Here is a 26,511-nt window from a genome sequence, read left to right on the forward strand (position 1 = left end):
ACAGAGATAGAGACAGCCAGCGAGAGAGGGAACACAAGCAGGGGGAGTGGGAGAGGAAGAAGCAGGCTCCTAGCGGAGCAGAGGAGCCCGATGTGGGGTTCGATCCCAGGACTCGAGGATCACACCCTGAGCCGAAGGCACACGCTTAACGACTGAGCCACCCAGGCACCCTGTGAAGGTATCTTTAAGACATTGTTTCCAGTGTATCTGTTTGACACGTGTACACTGCTATACCATGTTCTCCATCTGGATCCTACGATTTATATTGTCAACTTTTATCTTCATAGATCTCATTAATATGAGGAAAGCCCCTTGCTAATTTAAATTTTTAGCATATTTAGTTACAGTTCTTATATTGATAGATGATTTAAGTGAGATTTTTTCAAATTTTTCTTGCTATGAAATGCATCTAAGGTTTTTTAAATCTAGAAAATGAGTCTAAGTACAAAGAAACATCTTGCTTAACCAATTATCTTATCAGGAATATAGCAGTGGTTTTACTCATTAAGATTTTTAAGGGGAGATGAGGAGAGGCAAGATTCTAAGCAAATTCTTAAACCTACTTTTTTTGAAGTTTATAATAAGTTAACAAATTATTTATAAGAATCTCTTTTAAGAATACAAGATGTCCCAAAAGACTTAGTGCAGTCTTAGCTTTAATGTCTTCCTAAGTATAAATGCTACATGAATTTATTTAAAAACATTATTAGAAAGTTTCTTTACATTTCTTTTTATTTCTTATTACTTTTGTGAATCTTAAATTAAAAATTTTAAATGACAACAAATGAAAATTAATAATCTATCCAAAATTCACAAAACTAAGAGTCAAAGAAATTTAAGGAATTAAACTTGCAAATGGTGTTTTTTTATGTTTGTAGCATTTATATTTCTGAAGGAATTACAGCTAAGACTGCACTGAGTCTTTTAGACACTCTATTTAAAGAAAAGAGAAAGGTATTTGCTTTGTGGAATGGTTTTCTGTATTTGATGTGATCTAGACCAGTCTGCAGGGTAAGAGCTGGATCCTTAAGGACTCTTTTTGCAATTTGATCCTATAGCTAGGTTTCAAGTTGCAAAATAGAGATTTAAGAATGAAGATAACAGGTCATCAGTAAAATACCCAAGATAATGTAACTTGGGGTGCAGAAGATAACCAAACATAGCTCCTACAAAAATACACACATTCTAAGGTGTTAGGGTTGATGATCTTTGTTGAAATGCATTATGGTCTAAATTCTTTGACGAATAAGTAAACGGTGAAGTTCATCTGCCAATGCGGGATTCAGACGACAAGCCTGAAAGTCAAAGGTAAAGAGTCAGTTATTTAGATACGTTTTGAATTTTTAGGTCTTACGAAAACTTTTTAAAAAAGTTTTTGGTTTGTTTTTAAGAACTACAATGAATTTCAAGGGAATTTCTTAGTTACGACACATTTCTATTTTGATTTCTTGATTAAGGAAGTTCAGATTAGCCTATGCAAAAAAGATCACACTGAAAATAACCGTGTCACTGTCACTTGAAAGAGAAAATGTTATGAGTGCCAAAGAATAAAAGGAATTTACACACTGATGATAGCATTCTAGGTTATGAATTATTAAAATAAGTAACATGGAAAGCATTAGCATTTGGTCTCAAACTTGCTATTATCTTATAATATGAATAGCAGCAACTGTGACAGTTTTATTTTAAAATAACATTTTATTATGATAAAGTAAGTAGCGAGAAGTAATAGTGCATATAACTGCATAGAAGAACGTCAAGAATTTGGAAGGGACATGGGAGATTATCTCATCCACACCTGCCTCCGTGCAGTAATTGTCCCTTTAGGGGCCATGACAGTTGGTCACTAGATACTTGCTTGGTTGCTAGGTCCCCATCTTATAGGAAAAACTTTTATTTTTGTTTATTTCCCGAGCAGTTGTATCAGAAGATTTTTCTTTATACTAAGCTAAAATTTCCCTCTGTGTACTTTAGAATCAATGAAGGGGTCCTAGGAAAATATATGAAGCTGGTTTCATGGAGACCCTGAGAGGCAAAGCAGTTGGCAGTCGCCTCATATGACAGGATTCCGGACCCGTCACTGGCTTGCTACTTTTGAATTTTCTCCATTTTTAAGAGCATCTTCTGTAAAATACAGTGGTCAAAATTGAGTAATGGGGGTATTATCTCCCACCATGTGGAAAATAGGTTTAAGATTGCAGTCTGTTTTGCTGTTTTATTTGGGGTGAATATATACCACATTTCAGAACATTTTTGACCCAGAACTTTCTCTGCTTATGTTTATTTAGGAAGGACATGATGGATAGCACAATCTGAAATTGACCTGGATGGGAAATTGTTATAATACAGAGCATTTGGATTTTTAAATAGTTAAACACAACTATTTTTGTTACTGGTAGAATTGTGTAGTGGTAAATCTCTCAAACATCGGCTGTATTTGTGTACTGTGTTCCTATATTTATGTGTCGATATGGGCTTAATGCTCTGGTAATTTTAATTTCAAACAATTTAGGGTTTCCAAAGTTGCCTGCACATTGCAGTCCCCTGGAAAGCTCATGATTTAATTGTTCTGAAATAAGTCCTGGGCTTTGGAATTTTTAGAAGATCCCCAGGTGATTTTATTTTATTTTACTAATTATTTTATTTTTATTATTTTTTCATGTTTTTTAAATTTATTATATTAGTCACCATACAGTACATCATTAGTTTTTGATGTAGTGTTCCATGATTCATTGTTTGCATATAACACCAGTGCTCCATGCAATACATTCCCTCCTTAATACCCATCACCAGGCCAGCTCATCCCACCACCCCCCTCCCCTCTGAAACCCTCAGTTTGTTTCCCAGAGTCCATAGTCTTTCATGGTTCTTCTCCCCCTCTGATTTTGCCCCCTTCATTTTCCCCTTCCTTCTCCTAATGTCCTCCATGCTATTGCTTATGTTCCACATATGAGTGAAACCATATGATAATTGTCTTTCTCTGTCTGACTTATTTCACTTAGCATGATTTTCTGCAGTTCCATCCATGTCAGTGCAAATGGTGGGTATTCATCCTTTCTGATGGCTGAGTAATATTCCATTGTATATATGGACCTCATCTTTATCCATTCATCTGTTGAAGGGCATCTTGGCTCCTTCCACAGCCTGGCCACTGTGGACCTTGATGCTATGAACATTGAGGTGCACATGCCCCTTCTTTTCACTACATCTGTATCTTTGGGGTAAATACCTAGTAGTGTAATTGCTGGGTTGTAGGGTAGCTCTATTCTTAACATCTCCATACTGTTTTCCAAAGTGGCTGTACCAGCTTGCATTCCCACCAACACTGTAAGAGAGTTCCCCTTTCTGCACATCCTTGCCAACATTTGTTGTTTCCTATTTTGTTAATTTTTGCTATTCTAACTGGTGTAAGGTGGTATCTCATTGTGGTTTTGATTTCTGTTTCCCTGATGGCTAGTGATGTTGAGCGTTTTCTCATGTGTCTGTTAGCCATCTGTATGTCTTTTTTGGAGAAGTGTCTGTTCATGTCTTCTGCCCATTTGTTGACTGGGTTATTCGTTTTTTCAGTGTTGAGTTTGAGAAGTTCTTTATAGATCTTGGATATCAGCCCTTTATCTGTAACGTCATTTGCAAATATTTTCTCCCATTCCGTGGGTTGCCTCTTAGTTTTGTTGACTGTTTCCTTTGTTGTGCAGAAGCTTTTTTTTTTAATAAAAATTTTTTATTATGTTGTTAGTCACTGTGCAGTACATCCTTAGTTTTTGATGTAGTACTCCATGATTCATTATGTGCAGAAGCTTTTTATCTTGATGAAGTCCCAGAAGTTCATTTTTGCTTTTGTTTCACTTGCCCTTGAAAGAAGTTACTGTGGTCGATGTAGAAGAGGTTACTGCCTATGTTCTCCTCTAGGATTTTGATGGATTCCTGTCTCACATTGAGGTCTTTCATCCATTTTGAGTTTATCTTTGTGTATGGTGTAAGGGAATGGCCCAGTTTCATTCTTCTGCATGTGACTGTCCAGTTTTCCCAGCACCATTTATTGAAGAGACTATCTTTTTTCCATTGGGTATTTTTTCCTGCTTTGTCAAAGATTAGTTGGGTGTAGAGTAGAGGGTCTATTTCTGGAGTCTCTATTCTGTTCCATTGATCTATGTGTCTGTTTTTGTGCCAGTACCATACTGTCTTGGTGATCACAACTTTGTAGTAGAGCTGAAAGTCAGGTAATGTGATGCCCCCAGCTTTGTTTTTTTACTTTTTTTGAGAGAGAGAGTGTGAGAAAGAGCACCAGCAAGGGGTAGGGGGCAGAAGAGGGAGAAGTAGGCTCCCCACTGAGCAGGGAGCCTGGGTGACCCCAGGACCCTAGTATCATGACCTGAGGCGAAGGCAGATGCTTTTCCACTGAGCCAGCCAGGTGCCCCTCCCCAGGTGATTTTAATATGCAGACAAGTTTGGGAACCACTGCAGCACTGTGGTCAGATTTCAGGCAAAGGACTTAGAAAACTCTTCCTTCCCTTGTTCCCCTGCTCCAGCTAAACAACTTGTGCACCCCACGAATTGCTTTATGAACTTTTAAGAAGACATAATTCTAGTTTGGACTCCGGGGGGGGTCATGGACCTAAGGCATGCACAGTTTTTATTGTATTTATTTTTTAAAAACTTTACTTGCAGTTACTATTCATAATGCTTCCCCTTTCCCCACCCTCTTCCCACTTTTGAAGTTGCATGATTTTAGATGTGAAATCTATTTGGAATCTAAATCACATGAATTGAAACATGAAAAGTCTTACTTCACTGATTATCTCAAACTCATTAATATCCCTCCTAAGTGTGGTAGATGTCCTACATAGTATTTTTAAAAACTACATTTCATTAAGGTACTAGAATGGGAATAGATTCAACACTTCTTCTGGGTCGAAGAAGGCATGAACGTTCTGGCTTTATGGTCTCTGGTGCTGGGCCTTAGGCTGCAGAGTAGCAGCGTGAGAGGGAATAATTTGCATCAAAATGGGACTTTTATCTTCTGAGTTTAATTATGCTAAGTAGAATCTGGCAGAATTGTCTGCAAACAATCCATGTGTCTGACAACCTCTCTTAGGTTATCTGCACAATTAGTTAAGTAGGAAAAAAAAATACTAATCCATCAAGATGTTTAAGTCTTAACTAAAAGCTCAGAAATTTCTATTTGGGTCAATTTACATAGATTCTTAGGCTTACTTACTTTAGAATAGTAGTGTTTAGCTGTCGCTTCATCCTTTGTGACACCCAAGCCAAGCTGAAGGCATCGGGCGTGATAGAAAGATGCCATGGCCATGCCTCTGATGATGAATTCCGGGAGACAGTCCGTGACCTGCGCTATCATGGGGATGTCATGAACCTCATCGTAGTCAGCAATCCTGTTGTGATGTTTAATTGTGAAATTAAAAAGGATATTGTTTTGGTTTATGTTTTTACAAACGACATGTTCAGAGATTGTCCTTGTGCCCAAAGTGATTTCCCTATTTCTACCCGTTTGAGAACTAACTTGTTTGTTATATGGTATAGGGTAAATACAATAGTCAGTTAAAAACCAGGGGAAGAGGACCTACCAGAGTGGTTACGTCACAGCTTTTCTGTGATAATACTTCTCAGGCTTAATAACCACTAGAAAACAAAAAGTTTTCCTTTTTTTCTAATATTAATATTTTAAACTTAATATCACTTTGCAGATTTAAACAGTGGGGAAAAAAGCATTTTCTATTTCTTTGGATCATTTATTCAAACATTGACCTTAAATTTTGACTTTAGTCCCATTGGATCAGAAAACATATTAAGTCCTACATCATCTTTGTTAAAAAATGGGCAATAAAAAGAAGTCCTCCGTTATCACCCTGACACAAGTGTGGAGAGTTGTGTGGGAATAAGATCTACTCAACTCCATGTCACCTGTAATATTACAGGGTATAGGAATGTGGATAATAATGGAAAGTCTGAAAGATTTTAAGAACTATTTAAAGTCTTGGTGTTAACCAGATAGGTACTTGGAGATTTGGGACTTTGGGGATCATGTTTTTAAGTGGCCCTCTGCCTGGAAGCCATGATGTTGGGGGAAGGAGGGTGGAAGGAGCTCTTTCATCCTACCTGGTTGATGACTGCCCCACCCTGAGCTAGGGAAGAGGAGGCTTGGGGGCTGCTTTCAGGCATTATTGGGAGGGAAACACATCAGCATGGCCTTATAGCCTCTATAGAGGACATCATGTTTGCTTTTTTTTGGTACATTGCATTTGTAAGTTATGAGCAAATAAGTGTAGGAATGTACATGGGCTCAGAGAAGAGAAATCTCCATATATTTTGTAAGATGTTAATGTTGACGGCTATTAACCATTATTCTCATTTTACAATCTTTATCAGGCTATCTTGCAATTGCGCAGTTATAGAACATGTGGCTGAAGAGTCGGAAGAAATTAAAACATATTTAATAAGCATTTCTTATATGCTGAACTATATTAAGTACTTTATGTACACTATATAATGCCGTGGAAACATTTCCTTCTTTATGAAAAAGGAAATTGATGCCCCAAAAAGTTAAACTTGATTAAGATCACTCAGCAAATAGCACTGAAATCCTGAAGACTAATGGTGTAGAATTATACTATTCAATATGGTAGCCACTAGCTACAGGTGGCTATTTAAATTAATTAAAATCCAATTAAATGTCACAGTTCAGCCCTCAGTGGCACTAGCCACATTTCCAGTGCTCAATAGCTGTCCTTTCCAATATTGCAGCAAGCTGTATCGAACAGACCTGGCACAGAACATCTAGTAGGAGGTGTTGTAAATACTTCTGTCCAGCTCATTTACCTTTTGGAAAATGTGACACACTTAGTAAAAAATTTCATCTTATAGTAATACTCCACAAGACTCCCTTGAGCATAGACATTTCCACGTTCCGCTGCTTCTCTTAAGCACTGCAGGGCAGCTTCAGTGTCCTGGCGGATGCCTTGTCCATAAAAATACATGAGTCCAAGCGCACCCTGGGACTCCAGATTTCCATTGCCACATGCTTCTGAGTGCCAATAAAATGCCTAAGAAAAAAACAATTTCATCTTATTTATTATTCACCAGGCAAAATTACAAAGGAATACTAGAAAGAAGAAAATCTCTCATTACAAGATAGTACTCTTCATTAATCTCTAGGAAATATGTCTAGCACCTTGAGTGTATTTCAGGTTAGCACCAATTTCACATACCTAGAAGAGAGTGCCAAGGCGAGCCCACCTGTTTTCTACGCACAGTGTAGGTTAGGTCACAGTCTAGACAGTTCAGCTGTCTCAGGATTCAAGATTGTCACATTTTTCCAGAGGAAGGATTGGGAGGATAGGAAGTAGGAAGTTAAGTGTCTGCTAGGCTTTGAGACACACCTGCAATGAGGCACAGGAGGGAGAGGGGAACAGTTGATGCTGAGGGACAGTCAGAGCTCCAAGTGGATCATGGAGATGGCACCTATTGAGATCAAAGGCAACCAAGATAAAAGCTGCATGTGGTCACAAGCACATTTGCTTAATATGCAACTACAGTGAATTGGAATTAGTTCAAAAAATTATTTCCAAGTGGCTGCTCAGTTATCGGAAGAGGTTCTTGGTTGCTATGTGATCCTTGTAAGTTTGTCCTTAACGCCTCTTACAGGTAGGACTTGGCTCTACATTTCCTTCTCCCTCTAAGGATTTCTTGGAAAATGCTTCAGTCACCGATGATTAAAGAGATAGTATTTCTGTAAAAATCTTAAATGGATTTAATTTGTAACTAGGGTTTGTGTGTGTGTGTGTGTGTGTGTGTGTGTGTGTGTGTGTTTTACTTATTAGCATCATTACTTTCTCAGAACAAATTAATTTTAATTTCTTCACATGTAAAAGGATTTAGGCTATATTTCAGGACTCTCTTAGCTTTCATGGTTAGCTTTCATGGTATAATAATATTTTGTACATGTGGCTTTTTATAGCATACAAAATGCTCTCACATCTGTGGACTCCTTTTGTAGAGGTGCAGATGAATAAAGCATGAAATGAGCTTTGAGATCCTAAAATGTGAACTTTCTTTACATTTTAAAGAACTATGAGAGCTCTTTAAACACTCATTCTTCACCACCCTCCATTCAAAAAAGAAATAGTGAAATATTAATCTACGTGTGGTGCTAACATTAAAAACAAATAGACCAGTGTTACCTTTTCTAAGTCTTTAGGCTCTTTTGTTGAATAATACAATCCTAGGATACTTTGAGCCTTCACACTGGCTTTTGGATTTCCATTGTCTGCAGCAAAAAGCCACAGTCTAAAAAAGAAAGGCAAGGCAAGTTATTCTTTGTGTCAGCATTTGATTAAAAAAAAAAATCTTCTTCTCAGGTAAAACTACCTCTCAGCTTCCTCATCTGATCGTTTGACGCCTTTCCCTTCGTAATAAGCTCTTCCAAGGTTGTAGGCAGCTGCAAATTGTAAGTGTCTTGCTTTGGGACATGGAGAATCAACAATTTTCTTCATATATTCCACTCCTTTTTCCTTCCACAAAGGAAAAGAACAAAAAACTCTAGTTTTTAGTTTTACCCAAACTAAATTCTTTCTCCCAATAATCTTTTAAAATGTTCACCCTCTGACATGTTTAATATCATGACTCTGTGCCCAGACAGGATGGTTGTGCTTTAGTCTGTAGAGCTGGAAGGGAAGGATGGGGGGAAGGAGGGGGGAAACATCTCCTGAGGAGGCATTCCCAGAGCTCCAGGATATAAGCCATTTCCCTCATTTTATAGCTTCCAGAGTTGCACTATGTTTCAATATGGCTTCTTTTTTTTCTCTCCTCCCTCCTACCTTATAACCCTTATTCTGCATGGGCACAGTTTTTACAACTTACCAAAATATAGGAATAGCTGTAACGTCTTCCACATTTATAATTAGAGTACATTTGTGAGCCCCAAACACTGTTTTCTCTCTTTGAGCACACCAAGTATGTTCAGTGATAATTTACATCCAATATGCTAATCTTCATATGACATCTGCATAGTCACAAAGAGCACACAGAAGACATTGCCCTCTCCAAAAAAATCCATCAGACACAAACTTTCAAACATCACTCCAAAGAAGAAAACGTTTGACCATCAAACACATTTTCTATATACTACATTCTAGGTTTTATCCTTCACTGCTCTCTCCAAGTTCTGTTGCTGGTTGAACACCACAATAATAGAAGATAAAGGTGTTTGCCTTCTAGTGAGTCCTAATTTATAAGGATTTATTTTTGTGAATTCCACAGATATCAATGTTTAAATCTGGAACAAACATTAAAAAATAACGAACTTTTTAAAGTAGGTTTCAAAAAACCCCACAACTTTTTAAAGACCCTGGAAAGTTTACCAGAGCACACACAAGTTGGAGGAGAGATTACTCTTGAAAACTGCAAGTGGAAGGGATCCATGAAGTTCAGTGAACACCAGGCTGGATAAACAGAAAGTAGCTTTCCTAGGCCTATATAATAGTCAAACTGCTGAAAGCCAAAGAAATCTTGAAAGCAGCGAGAGAAAAATGACATACCATATACGGGAGGACAACTATGTAATTAGTACTTCAGAAGATTGAAATCACACCATGCATCTTTTTTGACTACAGCAGTATGAAACGAGAAATAAATCACAAGAAAAAAGCAGGGAGGGGAAACACATGGAGGTTAAACAACATGATACTGAACAGCCGTGGGTCAACAAAGCAAAGAAGAAATCAACGAAATATGTGGAGACAAATGAAAATGAAAACACAACATTCCCAAATATTGGGACACAGCAAAGGCAGTTCTAAGGGGAAAATATATAGCAATACAGGCCTACCTCAAGAAACAAGAAAAACCTCAAATAAACAATCTAATCTTACACCTAAAGGAACTAGAAAAAGAACAAAGCCCAAGGTACGTAGGAAGGAAGGAAATAATAAAGATCAGAGCAGAAATAAATGACAGACTGAAAAAAATGACAGGCAATGAAACCCAGAGCTAGTTCTTTGAAAAGAAAACATATGCCAACAAATTGGACAATCTTGATGAACGTTGACCATGAAGAAATGGATAAATTCCTAAAAACATACAATCTTCTGAAACTGAATCAAGTAGAAATAAAAAATCCGAACAGATTGATTACTAGTAGTGAAATTTAATCAGTAATCAAATTACTAACAAAAAAGTCCAGGAACAGATGGCTTCACAGGTAAATTCTACCAAACATTTAAAGAAGAGATAATACCTATTCTCCTCAAACTATTCCAAAAAAATAGAAGAGGAAGGAAAGGTTCCATATATATTCTGTGAGGCTAGCATTAACTGATGCCAAAACAAGACAAAGACACCACAAAAAAAGAAAACTGCGGGCTAATATTCCTGATGAACATAGATGCAAAAATCCTCAACAAAATATTAGCAAACTGAATCCACCAATACATTAAATCAAATGGAATTTATTCCAGGGATGCAAGGATGGTTCAATATTCACAAATCAATCAGTGTGATACACCACATCCACAAAACAAAGGATACAAATAATATGATCATCTCAATAGATGCAGAAAAAGCATCTGATAGGATTCAACATCCATTTATGATAAAAACTCTCAACAAAGTAGGTTTAGAGGAAGCATACCTCAACACAATAAAGGCCATATATGAAAAACCCACAGCTAACATCTTACTCACTGGTGAAAAACTGAGAACTTTTCCCCTAAGATCAGAAACAAGACAAGGATGTCCAATCTTACCACTTTTATTCAACATAATACTGGAAGTCCTAGCCACAGCAATCAGACAAGAAAAAGAAGTATTCATTTTGGAAATAAGCTAAACTGTCACTGTTTACAGATGACATGATACTATATGTAGAAAATCCTAAAGATTCCACAGAAAACTACTGGAAGTAATAAATGAAGTCAGAAAAGTTGCAGGATGTAATATTAATACTCAGAAATTAGTAGTATGTCTATACACTAACAACAAAGAAGCAGAAAGAGAAATTAAGAAACTCCATTTACATGGAGCGCCTGGGTGGCTCAGTTGGTTAAGTGTCTCAGGTCATGACCTCAAGGTCCTGGGATCGAGCCCTGTGTTGGGCTCCCTGCTCACTGGGGGAATCTGCTTCTCTCTCTCCCTCTGCTCTCCACCTCCCACCCTTGCTCATGCGCACTCTCTCTCAAATAAATAAAATCTTTTAAAAAAAAGAAAATCCATTTATAATTGAACCAAAGAGAATAAAATACCTAGGAATAAACTTAACCAAAGAGGTGAAAGACCTGTACTGTGAAAACTATAAAACACTGATGAAAAGAAATTGACGATGACACAAACAAATGGAAAGATATTCCATACTCCTGGATTGGGAGAATTAACATAGTTAAAATGTCTATATTACCCAAAGCAATCTACTATCAAATTCAGTGCAATCCCTATCAAAATATCAACAGCATTTTTCACAAAACTAGAACAAAAATTACTAAAATTTTCATGGAACCATAAAACACCCTGGATAGGAAACGTAATCTTGATAAAGAACAACAAAGCTGGAGGTATCACAATTCCAGATTTCAAGGTATACTACAAAGCTGTAGTAATTAAAACAGTATGATACTGGCACAAAAACAGACACATTGATCAATGGAACAGAAGATAGAGCCCAGAAGGAAACCCACAATTATATGGGCAATTAATCTATGACAAAGGAGGCAAGACTATACAATGAGAGAAAGACAGTCTCTTCAATAAATGGTGCTGAGAAGAGTGGACAGCTGCATGTAAAAGAATGAAGCTGTACTGCTTTCTAACACCATAAACAAAAATAAACTCAGAAGAGACTAAAGACTTAAATGTGAGACCTGAAACCATAAAATTCCTAGAAAACAGGTAGTATTTCTCTGATGTTGGCCATAGCAACCTTTTTCTAGATATGTCTCCTACAGCAAGGGAAGCAAAAGCCAAAATAAACTAATGGGACCACTTCAAAATAAAAAGATTTTGCAACACAGTGAAGGAAACCACCACCAAAAGAAAAAGGCCAAAAACCTACTGAACGGGAGAAGATATTTGCAAATGATATATCTGATAGGCAGTTAATATCCAAAATATATAACGAACTTACCCAACTCTGTCACACACACAATCCAATTAAAAAATGGGCAGAAGACCTGAATAGCCATTTTTCCAAAGAAGACCTACAGATGGCCAACAGACGCATGGAAAGACACTCAACATCCCTTGTCATTAAGAAAATGCAAATCAAAACTTCGAGGAGATATCACTTCACACCTGTCAGAATAGCTAAAATCAAAAAGACAAGAAATGAGTGTTGGTGAGGATATAGAGAAAAAGGAACCCTCGTACACTTGGTGGGAATGCAAACTGGTGCAGCCACTGTGGAAAACAGTACGGAGGTTCCTCAAAAAAAGTTAAAAATAAAAACACCATATGATCCAATAATTCCACTACTGGGTATTTACCCAAAGATAATGAAAATAGTAATTTGGAAGTATATATGCACCTCTATGTTTGTTGCAGAATTATTTACAAAAACCAAGATATGGAAGCAACCTAAGTGTCCACTGATAGATGAATAGATAAGGAAGATGTGGTGTATATGCAGATATATGCACACACACACCTTAAATTAATGCAATGTTATATGTTGATTATATCTCAATAAAACTGGCAGGGGGGAACAATGGAAGTAGTGAGTGACTTCCCATGGGAATTAATGAAGGCCAGAAGATTTGAGAATAGCATTTTTAAAATGTGGAAAAGAAAAACTCAACCAGCAAAACAATTAATCAAAAATGAAGGCAGATTAAAGACATTTTTAGATGATCAAAATCAGAGATAATTCATCACCTACAACTTGTACAATAAGAAATGCCCTTCAAAGGAAATTCTTCAGGTTGAAAGGAAAGGAACATGGCGCCAGATGGCTACGCAGGTTGATAGGAAGGAATGAAGAGTTCTAGAAATGGTAAATATGTAACAAATATAAAAAAATACATATATATATATATATATATATATATATACACACATGTTTGCATAATTATTTTCCTCTTAGTTTCTTCAAAAGATATGACTAAAGCAAAAATTACACTTTTATATTTGAGATTTATTATATAATGTAAATTTAAGAAGTATACTATGATAACACTAAAGATTGGGGGTAGGTGGGTAAATGACAGCATACTTATTCAGGGTTCTCTTATTTCACCTGAAGTAATACAATATAAACTCCATGTAAATTGTGACAAAAGTGCATATTGTAATCTCTAGAGCAACTATTAAAAATATACATAACTAGAAAATAAGTTAAAGTAATCAAATTATTCCATCACCATTTCTCACAGAGTTGAAATAGCAATTTTGTGATATGCTAACTGCTCCTGTATCGATGTACATCTCTTTCTGGACTCTTGTTCTTTTGATCTTTGCCTTGTGCTTGAACAAAAACCGCATTGCTTTAAGTACCACAGATACATATTTGCCTTTTTGCTCTTTCCATATGAAGTTTTAATCAGCTTGTCACATGCCATAAAAAAAACCTCACAGGAAATTTGATTCTGAGTGCATTTAATACACGAAGTTGTCCGGGGAGTGGTTAGAGGTGAGACGTAGAAAAGTAGCGTCTCTGGAAAACAGAGGTGCTGCTGCCTGACGAGCCCAGAGACAGTGAATTTCGTAATGACCTGCAGTCTGGCACTAAATTACACTCCAGTGTTTACTGCCTGACGCTAGGGAAAGTGTTTAAAAACCTTTTCAGGATTCTGTAAGATAGGAAAAGAAAGGCTAAAACAGGTGAACTTGTCCTCACTGCTAGTTTCATCTCAGCCAAAATTTGGTTGCTTTCCCCGTTTTCCCCCCAGTGCTATTTCCAGTTTCCGTTTGTAGCTTCCCCAGATGTTGGGGTTCGCGTGTGATTGTTCTCTCTGTGGGGTAATAATGGCCTTGGAATGCTCCCTGAAGAAAACAGTTCCAGTCTACCGCCCAAAGCATATGCGGTTCAGACAGCCTCAGGACCGAATGAATATCAAAAACGACTTGGTAAATTAATAAAAGAAAGTGATAACAATTAAGAGTTGGATCTTTGCCCCTTTTTCTGCAGGTTGAGTATGGTCAAGGCAACAGTGTCATTCTAGGTAAGGAGGGACCTGCAGAGGACATCTTTATGCTCCTCTGGCCTCCATATGTAATTACATTCGAGCCACTCTATTTTGGAGTTGTCGTACCAGCCACTGAATCTGCCAGCCTCCCTGGTTCCCCCAGCTCCTCATGTCCTTAATTCCCACATTTTCGGCTGACCCGTATCTGTGATCACACTCATTTCTTTGTTACTCTTTCCCTCCCTGGCACTCATTTATCTGGCAAATAAACCATTTCTCTGCCGACTCGGCCGCCCTCAAGCAGCTGAGAGCCGCTGGAGAAAAAAACAGCCATGGTGACAGGTCCTTCTTTAAACTTGTGATCACAAGTTTCAGAGGGAGCGCTGAGCCCCGGCAAACAGTACTATCAATTTGTCTCATCAATTCTCTCTGCCACTCACCTGGTAGAGAAGGTACTATTTCGGACATTATCCTGTCTCTTCACACCTCCACTGCTCCCTGCCCTTTCCCACCTTCTCAGCTCATGGCTTCACCTTTTTAAAATTTTTATTTATATTTTTATAAAAAACATGGAGTGGTTCATGACTTTGTGTGTCATCCTTGTACGCAGGGACTATGCTAATGTTCTCTGTCATTCCAATTTTAGTATACATACTGCTGAAGCAAGCACATGGCCTCACTTTTATTTCACTGGGAAAACAGAAAATCAAAAGAAACACCATATCCGTGAATTTACCCGATTCATCCTTTTTTCCCCTCTATACTAGATCTCGTGTGTCGACTTACAAATATACTGCAGTTTCTCTGTTCTGGGGGAACCCCCCCCCTTGAGTCCATGATCCCCTCATTATTGCATATGCATTTGTTCTGCTTTATGCCAAAACTCAGTGCTTATGTCCTCCTCCTCACCTCCATGCATCTCAGCCCACTCTGACCTTGGCCCTTACCAGTCCACTGCAGGCTTGTCAGAGTCTCTAATGAGATTCATCTTAATGTGCCTAAGAGTAAATGCTCAGTTTTCATTGTACGCATCTCAGCAGAATTTGAGATAGATGATCATTTCCTCCTCTTTTTTTTTTTTTTAAGATTTTATTTATTTATTTGAGAGAGAGTGAGAGAGCGCACAAGAGAGAGGGGAAGGTCAGAGGGAGAAGCAGACTCCTCGCGGGGCAGGGAGCCCGACGTGGGGCTTGATCCCAGGACCCTGGGATCATGACCTGAGCCGAAGGCAGACACTTAACCAACTGAGCCACCCAGGCATCTGTTACTCCCTCCTTGAAGCAGTTTCATTGTCGGACTTCCAGATCACCACACACTCCTGATTTTCCTCCATTCTTGCTGGCTGTTCCTCCCCTCCCTCCTTTGCTGGCTATTCCCTTCTGACCATTAAATATTGGAGGGCTCCCCAGCTCCGTCCTTGGCCTTTTCCTCTTCTCTGCGTTCACTCATTCAGTAACTGTATCCGATCGGGCGCTGTAACTACCGCGGCTCCACAGAGAGCCCCTGCTGATTTCTCCAGTCCTGACTGCATCCCTGAGCTCCAGACTCTCTAGGTGACATCTCTGCATAGGTGACTTAACAGGCACTTCAAAAAGTAACATGGAAACAGAAACGTTTAGGTTTTCTTGTCACGCCCAAACCTGCGCCTCCCTCAGTCATCCCATTGTTGTTAAATGGCAACATCTGCCTTGATTCCTCCCCTTATTTATTATTTATTATTCCTTCCCCTCTGCCAGTCTTTCAGAAGGCCTGTATCCTCTAAAGAATATACCCTAAATCTGTGCCCTTTTCTCTATTTCCACGATGGTACTTCAGTTTATGTGGTTTTATCTGAACAGCAGTGGCTTCTTGCTTCTACTCCTGCCTCTGTTCAGTCCATTCTCCACACAACAGAAAAAATGATTTTTTTAAAATGGAAATCCTATTAATTTCACTCCCTTTCAGGGTTTTCACTACATCAGTAACCCAAGCCACACTCTCAGCCCTAGTTTACCAGTTACACCCTCCTTCTTTCTCAGACCTGAGCACTAGCTCTTTCCTCTGCCTGGGAGGGGATTCCCCAGGCCTCTATCCATGGTTTCTCCCTCTTAGTCCTCAGTTCTTAGTTCAAATGTCACATAAAGTGATGGAACAACGCAGGGAAGAAAAGTGTAATCCCAGAATCAACGCATTCAGATTAATGTTAGGGAATGACCGAGGACCAGAAAATTGACAGAACCAGGAAAGGCAGTAAGTTGGTATGAATTTCAGAGTCGGTACTTTGTGCCTGGGGCAGAGGAGAGAGAAGAGCTGGAAAATGAATTGGGGGTGTGTGAAAATGACGGCAGCTCCACCTTTGAGCTCCATGGCACACTGCCGCGTGGAAGGAGAGCCCTCCACCCAAAGACGGCCGGATGTGGGACAGCTGTTTCTGACGAGGCAAAGCAGTAAACGAAAGAGTCTGAGAAAAGGCTGAGGATTTGCCAGCTGGAACGTTTAGGAAGGAGGGCAGCAGTGAGAACAGGAGAGGAGGCAGAAAGCAATATGGAGTCAAGAATATGGGAGAAGACAGATGACCAGAGAGGTGTACGTTATGTGTGGTGGCCAACGATGATACAGCTGTGAGGCTTGCTGGGACCAAGTGAAGTCAGGGTTCTGAACAGAACTCTGACGTCAAGTTCAGGTTTAGTCACAGTGGGTTGGCTTCATGACGCCTGGTAGAGCCCCCCGTTGGCAGCAATCAGGCAGTGACCGCAAACTTGGGACTAGAGTGAGGATTTGCAATGGCAGTTATTCGTTTTGAGACCGAAGAATTTACCAAGTAAATGTTACCTTATATGGCCTCTTGGTGGCCAGCTAGCTGGCTGTCCATGGGAACACTCCAAATCATGCCCTTCTTTTGACCTTCAACATTGAAGTCTTTGGAAGTTTTGGAAGATGGATGGGACGTAATCAGATTTGTATTTTGGAAAGATGACTTTGGTGGCGGTTTGAATAATGAATCTGGGATAAGGGCAAGAAGCTGGGGATCTATTTCTGAAATAACCCAGGTAAGGGGTATTGTGAGCCTGAACTGGAACAGACTTGGGAATAAAGGACTGGGGACAGATCTGAAAGATTTTCGGGAGACAGAAGAGTAGGTCCATACATACGACCAGTGGAAAAGATTTTGTTTCTGCTTGGGAAACATCTCTCCAGTTTGAGCTTTTAACTTTAAATGGCTACTCCTAAGTTATAAGGAAACATACTTCCTAGTATTGTTTTTAAAAAAGGTTTTCATTATGAAATGTTTTTATTTTTTGTGTTTTGAACAAAAACAAATGAATGAGTTTTATGAAATGTTTTTTCAATACATACTAAAACCATTATATGGTGTCTTTTATTCAAGCTACTAATGTGGTATATTTATAGATTTCCTTATGTTGAATTGTTAAATATCGGGGCTGAATTTTAGTTGGTTATGATACCTCATTCTTCTAATTTTGTTTGTAACCAGGGCAAATATTTTATTAACAGCTGCCCCCATAATTTTGCTTAGATAGGATCTTTCTCTAGGAAAGTTCTGTGGAAAAGCCTTTTGAGGTGTGACCCTAATAATGGTATTGTCAGCAAGGGGCCACAAAGTCAGTCAATAAACATTACTGAGAGTCTGCTGTGCTTCTAATACTGTCTTAAGTTCCTAGGGGATTTAGCAGTACTCAAGATAAATAAACCCCCTGGATTTTGTGGAGCTTACATTCCACTTAGGGAGAAAGAAATTAAACAGGTAACAAATAAAGATCACCATTAAAGTTTGTGAAAAAAATAAGGGGTGTTAATTTTGGTAATACGGCCACAGAAAACCTCTCAAGGGAAGTAACACTGGAGCAGCGGCCTGAATGAGGGGAAGGCAAAGGGTGAGAGTACTATATTACTCTCTGAGAAAATGGGATAAATCACCTTTTTTTTTTTTTTTTTTTTTTGCATTGGGGAAAGAGTAGAGGGAAAAGATGCAGAAAGGGGAAAGGGTGGGGGAGAAAATACTCAGCAAGTTTGCAAAGAATCTTGTGAGGTATGCAGCCTATGAGAATTTCTTCCCGTTCACAGTTAATTTGGGCAGCTGACTGACAGTAATGTGTTGTTTTGATGAATATAGATAAATACCAAAGAAGTGAGTGGCATGGAGATAGAGTGAATACCTGAAAGAGTCTTGATACTTTTTGGTAATTTTTTTTTTTAAAGAGCACATTTGGTTTTTTAATGACTTAAAATTGATGTAAAAATAAGAGTCCCTGGAAAATCTAACAAAAAAATCAATTGAATAAAATAATTGTGATATTTTCAAGCCTATCTGAATTCGTAGGCAAAACAATTATAGAGAATCTGAATCACTTAAAACCATTGTTTTTTTTGCCAGATATTTAAATGTTGGAGTCAATCACTGAAATAATAAGCATGGGAACGTTATAGCCTTTGTTGATCTTACTGTGCTTAATCTTGATTAAAATATTTTCTAGAATGGATTGTAATACTATTCCCTAAAAACTGCCTTTATTATTTGAAGATGAGAAAAGAGACATAAAATTGGTATGTCAACTTACATTTCCGACTGTATTTAGTACCTACCATAGGACATGATGGTCAGAGAGATGAGATGGCAACTGTCTCGAAGAGTACTGTTAAATCGATGCAGAATTGGCATTAAGATTACTCTTCTGGCCCTTCTTTCTTTATGTGAGACTTTCGGTGCCTGGCTGCCTACACAGCATGGTTCATGGGTAGTTGGACGGAGACTAGTTCAGTTAGGGGGTACCTGGGGGGCTCAGTCAGTTAAGCATCTGCCTTCGGCTCAGGTCATGATCCCAGGGTCCTGGAATCAAGCCCCGTATCGGGCTCCCTGCTCAGCCAGGAGTCTGCTCCTCCCTCTGCCTTTGTCCCTTCCTCCTGCTTATGCTCTCTCTTGTGTGCGCTCTCTCAGTTTCAAATAAATAAAATCTTAAAAAAAAAAAAAGACTAGTTCAGTTTGTGTACTGAAATGTGCAGAGAGATGACTGAGGAAGTCGGGTCCAGGCTACCCAAGGTTTCCTAACATTGCTCATGTTGATCCCTCCATCCGAATGCCATTCCTGACCTTACATGCTGTTCTTGTCTCCTGAGAGTCAGCCCGTGTCAGCTGCTCTGTGAAAACTGCCCTCCCCCAACCCCGTGTACCTAGTACGGTGTATCTGTCTCCGTCCAGGACTCACAACTGCACTCGTAGTTTTTCTCAGACTGTGTGTTCCTTTTCATACCTATCTTTGCTTCCCCAGCATCTCAGACTGTTCCTGCCTCATAAATGTGTGTGGAATGGAAGAGTGAGTGAATGATACAATGACTCCACCTAAACCAAGCACATACCTCGGGGATGGTAGAGTAGGTGCTCACAATGCAAAAAAGAGAGGCGGATTTTTTTTGCTGCTTTTGTGTCCTTTAAGGCAATTCCAGTGACGACAATGACCCCCGTGAACGGTACCAGTGCACAAAGAAACTCCACTGCCTTAAATAGTAGGATCTGTGTGTTTTGAGCATCGGATTTGTAGGTGAACTAGATGTGGAGACCGGGAGATGCTTACTAAACATCTAGGGATAGGCAGTTGGCGTATGGATCTCGCATGAGGTTCTGGGGTGAACCTCAATTTGGAAGTCTTTTACAAGTCTAGGTGATGTCAGCCATGGGGCTGGATGAGTTGAGAGAGTAAAGGGGGCAGCAGGGGCCTAGGTTCTGACACAGTTCAACACTTAGAAGAGAAGCAGCTAGCAAAGGACAGAGGGGCGGCTATGAAGAGGTGAACAGGGAAAACTGTATTACAAACACATAGAAGATTGGGACCCCTGGGGGGCTCAGCCGGTTAAGCATCTGCCTTTGGATCAGGTCATGATCCCAGGGCCCTGGGATCAAGCCCCGCATTGGGCTCCCTCCCTGCTCCATGGGGAGCCTGCTTCTCCCTCTCCCTCTGCCTGCCACTCCCCCTGCTTGTGCTCTCTTTCTCTGTCAAATAAATAAATAAAATCTTTTAAAAATTTAAAAAAAAGCAACAAAATCCCAAACAATAGAAGATGGTGGAAAGAGTTTTTTAAAGCATGGGAGAGACTCTTAGACACCAAGAGGAAGATATTTCAAGAAGGGTATGGCCAGCTGTGTTCAATTCACAGTAAGGCCAATGTAGTCCTGCATTCTACATGTTACTATGCTTTTAACAGACTAAACTATAAATAGGTTAAAATAAAATATCTTGTATTTAATGGAAATACTCATTTTTTCATCATTTACTTATTTCATATGCTAAGATTATAAAAGAGAACAAATGAAGAATTTCAGGAATTAAAAGTACTCCCCATTGTTAACTTCATACAATGTGAAGTCAGGAAAGAAAACACTGGGTGCTTACTACACGTGCCCTCTGTTACTTTACTGATTGTTCAATCTCCTTGACAGCTGTGTGAGTTGGGTGAATGGGTTTTATTTTGTATGCTGCCTCCAGTGGATTGAATTGGTAATGTCACCTTAAAGCTGTGTATTGATGAAAGTTCTGAGGCTATGTCTGGATTTAGCTGGAAGGGGGGCCGTGATCAATTATCCAGGATGGCCACGGCCAAGGGCGTGGTGAAATGGCAGATGTATCTCTAACTTAGGTTTATTTATCCTCATTTTACAAATGAGGAAACTATAGCCCAGGAATAATTTCCCCAAGATCATACTGCTTTTAAGCAGTGAACATTTGAAAGCCTATGACTTTTAACAAATTTTTAAGACTATTACGGAGAGAGCAGCTTTGCTGGTGAACAGAGAAATGAACTTTTGAAAAATGTAAAAGGAAATTCCCAATTTTTATTTGATAGTGTGTGAAATTTCCTTGTAAGATGAGACCAAAATAAAATAAATAAAAATCAATAAATAATAAAGCCCATAAGGAATAGAAAAAATTGTAATACTGATCTCCAAACCTCAGAGCTTAGTTTATTCTTTCTTTTATCTTCAAACACGTACAAATAAAAGAGGCCTAGAAATATTGATGTACATTAATTATGCAGGTATTATAATGATAATATAGATTATATTTATTGACAAGAAGGACATTCAAAATACATTGTTAGGTGAAAAGGGATATTAAAAAACATTATGTACAGTATAGTCCTACATTGAAAAAATGTATACACGTACATATATATATTATATATATAATTTTTTACATGGGGCAATACATGTAAGAATATACTTTAAAATAATAACCAGGTTCATATTTGATAGTAGAATTTGGTGATCCTATTTTTGCTTATTTTCTAACTTTTCTCCATGTTCATGTAGCATTGGAATAACTTATAAAAATAACGGAAAACGTTTTAAAACAAAAATGTTATTCACGGTGGTAGCAAGGAGGGGGCAAAAAGAAATTTTGTTTTTCACATACATGTAAAACTACTGTTATCCTTTAAATGCTAAAAGGATAGATATTATTAAAATATAAATAATTTTAATTCTATCATATAATCCGTTAACAATGACAACTTAAACACTGTGAACAAAACAGTAACTTACAGCATCTGTAGGTGTCCCCAGGCCATCATAATACATTACTCCTAGCTGGTAAGTTGCTTGATGGTCTTTTTCCTTGATTTCTTCAAACTGTTCTAATGCTTCTTCATACCATCCCTAAAGGCTCCCAGGAAATATTGAATTATTTTCATTATTACCTTAAAGTAATCCAAAATATTTAATTCCCACCTAAATCTAGCTAGAAGCACCAAATAGAACAAAAGACAGCAACAAATTTACGGAATTTGCAAGTATGGCATGGACAATAGTCAACATAACTATAAAATCAAGACCTGAATATGGCAACTGAGGGAAGTGACCAGAAAAAATCTGGATGAGACTCTTCTTTGCTTTCAAAAGCAAATTGGATATTGCCAAACTTCTCCCAAAATGATAGCCCAGCCCTCTGCTCAGTCCATCCTGTCGTAACCCCCCGCCACTCCTGGAGTCTGAGAAACTTCAGAGCTGGGGCCAGAAGTATTAATTTTAAAGAACACATAATGATGAGTTAATGACCTAGCTGTTAAGACTCATTCTCCTTTCTGGCTAATGTTTGGCCGGGATGTGAGAGAGCTGGAGAAGTTAGAATACTCTATAGGAAGGAAGAGAAAGGAGGTCCTGTTAGTTTTCATGATTTTTAATACCATCTACATGCTGGAAAATCTCAAAGATACACTTTCAACCCAGACTTCTCCTTGGAGATCTAGACTCTTAACGTGTAAGTTTCTACTTTGAAACCTGTCTCCTTGGATGACTAATGGACATCCGAAACACAGTGTGTATAAAACCTGAAATCTTGATTGTCTTCTCAAAATTCACCCTCCCCACTTCTCTATTTTTCAGTCCATGATGCTATTATTTGTGTCTCCAAAATAAATCCAGGACCCAGTTTTCACTGCTGCCACTCTGGTCAAGACTACCGTCCTCTCTTGCTTGAAATGGTATGATTTCCCCCTAAACTGGCCTTGGTTCCATGCTTGCCTTCTAATCTGTTCATCACAGACTCAAGACCCTTCAGTGTCTTCTTACTACAATTTAGACAAAGCTCATCTAGAGCCATTCTCTGCCTTGCTTATTACCATATTGGTCTCAATTCCTAGAGCTCACAGAGCTCCCCCACATCTCTGAAACATTGCATTTTCTCCCCTCCCCCTGGAATGCACTTGCACTACTGGGCTGTGTGCACTGCTCGTTTCGTTTTCTTCAAATTAGTTTCAACCACAGTCTTTCCACCCCTCCCTAAGTTATTCTCTATCATGGTACCTAGTTAACTGCTCTCATAGTACTCCTCCTTATTTGTAATGATGTATTCATTTATTTTCTTCCCCTAGTAGACTGTAAGTTTCATGACATGTGGACCATTCTCGTCCCCACATCACAATATAGTCTGAGCTTAGCATAATAATAGTAAACACCTATAAAACACTTATTAGGTGCCAAGCCCTGTTAGTAAGTACTTCTACAATGAATACATCCTCACTGTAGCTCTAGGAAACACATTATTACCCCCCCTTTTACAGATGAAGAAACTGAGACTCCAAGAGATGAAGTATTTGTGTCTAAGGCTACACAATTGTAGGACTCATACCTGACCCGATGGCCAAAGCTGAGAGATCATTCTCTTAACCTGTGTTAGCTCATGGTGACAGGTGCATGATGAGTCCTCAACAAATATTTGTTGCCAGAAAGAATGATGGAGCCATCAGATTTAAGAGTTAAGTGGGATATAGGTTAATAGCTGCCCAAATAGTCCATGAGTGGTGAAGGGACTGGGGACAGCTGGTCTGTTTTCACATCTCCCCATGGGGGTCAGTGAAGGACTGCTGCTAAATTACAGAAGCTTGAGTGATGGCTTTGCACAGTTTGGCCTACATCTGCCCCTCAGGATGCCTCAGCATAATGTGGAGAGAGAGGCCAGTTCCCCCCTACCTCTGGAGGGGAACATATAAAGCCTCTAAGTACTAGATAAGAATCAGGGTCTTTAGTTGTTATTTCTTTGAAAAGATTTTATGAATGATATTATTTGGGGCAAAAATAAAAAAATTATATTTTTAATTTCTAGTGTGAGAATGGATTATATACCAGAATGACTCCTATAAATGACTTTCATTAGAATGACTTTTATGGAGGAAGGTCAAATATCTCCTTAATCTTGTACTTAAAAGCCACAACCCTAACCTATGGAATTTACCAGAATTCCCTCTGCATAACAATGTAAGAAACTCTGTGGGAAGTTTTGCTATGAGGATCCAAGAACAGCATTATATGAAATGAAAAACAGGAAAAATGAAATAAGATAAAAACAGAGAGGGAGGTAAACCGTAAGAGACTTGTAACTCTAGGGAACAAACTGAGGGTTGCTGGAGGGGAGGAGTGTGGGGGATGGGGTAATTGAGTGATGGGCATTAAGGAGGGCATTTGATGTAATGAGCACCGGGTGTTCTGTGCAACTGATGAATCACTAAATTGTACCCCTGAAACTAATAATACACTATGTGTTAACTAAATTGAATTTAAATAAATTTTAAAAAAAGAAACAGGAAATGATACCTCTTCAAAATATAGTTGGCCTCGGAGGAAATATGCCAGAGCATCCCCTCTTCTTATTCTTTCCTTCAAGAGCTGCAATGCCTTATCCACCAAATTCGCATGGCTGTAACGATCTGGTTTTTAAAAGGTAAAGAACCTCATCTTTATCCATATGATATGAATTTCCTCTCTTGAAGTCATGAATTATATAGAACTCATCTGGCACTGTTTATACTAGTTTCCTTCCTAGTTCTCATTCATAAAACTGGCCTCCTTAGCTCAAGGGGAAAAACATGATCACAGCACCTAACACCATGCCTTGTATAATCATAAAATATGTATTGATTGCTTTCCAAACCAATCCTGTTTACTACAAGGCAGGAGCTCTAGCAATGCAGTCTGTGTGCAGTTCTTTAGGCAAAGCTACCCTGTGGATGAGTGAAATTCTTAATGTGAGCCTTAATTAGAACTATTCAAACCAAATGAGCTAGTAACCATTCCCAATTTAATATTAGTAAGTCTACAGAAACAAAATGGTAGCTTTAAATGCCAATTTGAAGTAAAGTATGGCATTGTTTTCTTTAATAGAAGTGACATCTGGCTTCTCTTTTCCAGAAGGGTGTCCTAAAATCCTAAGAGTAAAACCAGGACTGGAATCTAATTATGAGACTTCTCCACTGACGATTTGCTACCAGATAAGCAGCCATGTCTCAGATTCTTACAGGAAAGCTAAAAAGGACTGTAAAGTTAACCACTTCTTTGACAGCAGTTAAGACTCCTACTTCTTGTCTTTTTTGCTCTGGTGTACGGAATTAACTCGTAGTGAGAATATTATCAGAATTTGTACCAGTCTTTTCCTTCCTCCATTGGAAGAATTTTGGGTTCTTAGCACCGTACTGGGATAAAGAGGTATAAAAGGGGTTCTTGGGCAACTTTTCACTGGTCAGCTTCATCCTGTTTCCACAACGTGTATTCTGTAAACAAGAATAAAAAACAAGATGGTAGAAATGTCTTCCTTCAGAAAAAACGCAAAGACTCCATTCTCACTTGGCACTCGTTATAAAACGCAACCTCCCCGCATTTGCCTCGGGATAGGGCAGCACACTACCAGCTCTGGGATGTGCACGTGCTTTCTGAGGAAACCAGGGCCCTCCGTATCCACGAGAGGCACAGTCTGTTTCCACAGCGTGGGAGGAATGACGAGAGCCATTTGCAAGTCCTCTCTGGCTGCGAGTTCACACCTGCGGCGGCTTGTGTCACCTACCACACCTGCCACCAGTAGGAACTGGGGGGCCCCGCCCCTAGATAGAGTTCTTGTGCACCGGTACTTTGCCGTGTAATTGAAGCTCATGATACTCATTCATTTCAAATTAAAGCATTTGTCTCTTGTACCTGGGAATACACTTTATTTTAGCTGTGTTGTTCAGTTTTATCTTCCCGTCTGTATTGGATTGCCATGTTTTAAGATGGATCACAGTTGCATGGAAAATCAAAGCCTTCATATAAAATGTGGTGGCCACCTCATTTGGGATGAAGGAGTCCAGGTTGGCCCAGGCTGAGGGTAGTGAGACAGCAAACTCAGTTGTTGCTATGCGTTTCTGTTTACTCCTTGGCATTCTACTGTTCCAGCTGACTTTAACCAATCAGGAACGAGCTTCTGGTACAGGCTCCTGATTGGTGTTGAGGAGAAGAACTCGGGGCCTTTAGTGGGATTGGAAAGCTGCACTTAAACTATTATGTGAAACTGTTTTGGACAATAAATTGCTTCGTTCACAAGAATGAAGTGCAGAAAAGGGAGATAATTCAGTAAATTGGGGGGAAAAAAACCACTACAGTATCTGTCATTTTGGAAGAGGCATTTAATCTTTTAAAAAGTCAGCTTCCTCATCTGTAGTCTGGACTATAAGTCGTTTGAACTAGAGGATTTCTAAATGTCTGTTGCTAGATATATAAAATTTTTTGATTCTATGATTCCAAAACCCTTTTGTTTGTATGAGTGAATGTAAAAGTTTCCAATGAGCTTTAGGCTGAAGCAATAATAGGTAAAGTATTTTGAAGAAAACCAATTCAAATAGGATGACGTGGATAGCATTATCAATTTACTCAGAAACCGGTTATAGAAGTTTTTATTTTACTGAAGAAGTCAGCCTGTGTGCTACTGTATCCAAAAGGGCTAAGAAGAAACTGGCATATTCAGGAAGGTCATTGGAAATGAAGCAAGTCAAAAAACAATACTCTACCTTCTTTGAACTCCTCTTGCTCTCTGTAGGTACAATACTGCTCATGGGTTTTGTTGTAGCTTAACAGAAGTGTTGGAGGGGGTCT

General features: G+C 38.9%; 1 protein-coding gene and 1 non-coding gene across 2 annotated transcripts; both read right to left on the reverse strand.

Annotated features, from left to right (window-relative positions):
* Positions 1-1,148: 1,148 nt before the first annotated feature.
* On the reverse strand, positions 1,149-26,511 carry LRP2BP (LRP2 binding protein). Its single transcript, XM_045785786.2, has 9 exons — positions 26,427-26,511; positions 25,034-25,160; positions 24,208-24,320; positions 21,661-21,774; positions 8,386-8,528; positions 8,199-8,304; positions 6,838-7,061; positions 5,219-5,393; positions 1,149-1,295 (listed from the first exon to the last, which is right to left on the reverse strand). Exons 1-9 carry the CDS (start codon positions 26,469-26,471, stop codon positions 1,230-1,232), a joined length of 1,113 nt encoding a protein of 370 aa, XP_045641742.1. The 5' UTR covers positions 26,472-26,511; the 3' UTR covers positions 1,149-1,229.
* On the reverse strand, positions 14,690-14,796 carry LOC123784576 (U6 spliceosomal RNA). Its single transcript, XR_006777504.1, has one exon. It is a non-coding gene; the product is annotated as a U6 spliceosomal RNA (small nuclear RNA).

The sequence above is a fragment of the Ursus americanus genome, chromosome 27, assembly GCF_024610735.1.
Source record: "Ursus americanus isolate L20-20 chromosome 27, mUrsAme1.1.p, whole genome shotgun sequence".
Classification (NCBI taxonomy): Eukaryota; Metazoa; Chordata; class Mammalia; order Carnivora; family Ursidae; genus Ursus; species Ursus americanus.

What these genes read in the sequence shown, in the direction of transcription:
- LRP2BP (XM_045785786.2), bottom strand. Translation starts at nt 26,471, where the DNA reads ATGAGCAGTATTGTACCTACAGAGAGCAAGAGGAGTTCAAAGAAG. An exon ending in GCAAGAGGAGTTCAAAGAAG is followed by an intron (nt 25,161 to 26,426) that starts GTAGAGTATTGT and finishes TCTTGTTTACAG; the next exon opens with AATACACGTTGTGGAAACAG. An exon ending in TGGGGACACCTACAGATGCT is followed by an intron (nt 8,529 to 21,660) that starts GTAAGTTACTGT and finishes CCTTTGTGGAAG; the next exon opens with GAAAAAGGAGTGGAATATAT.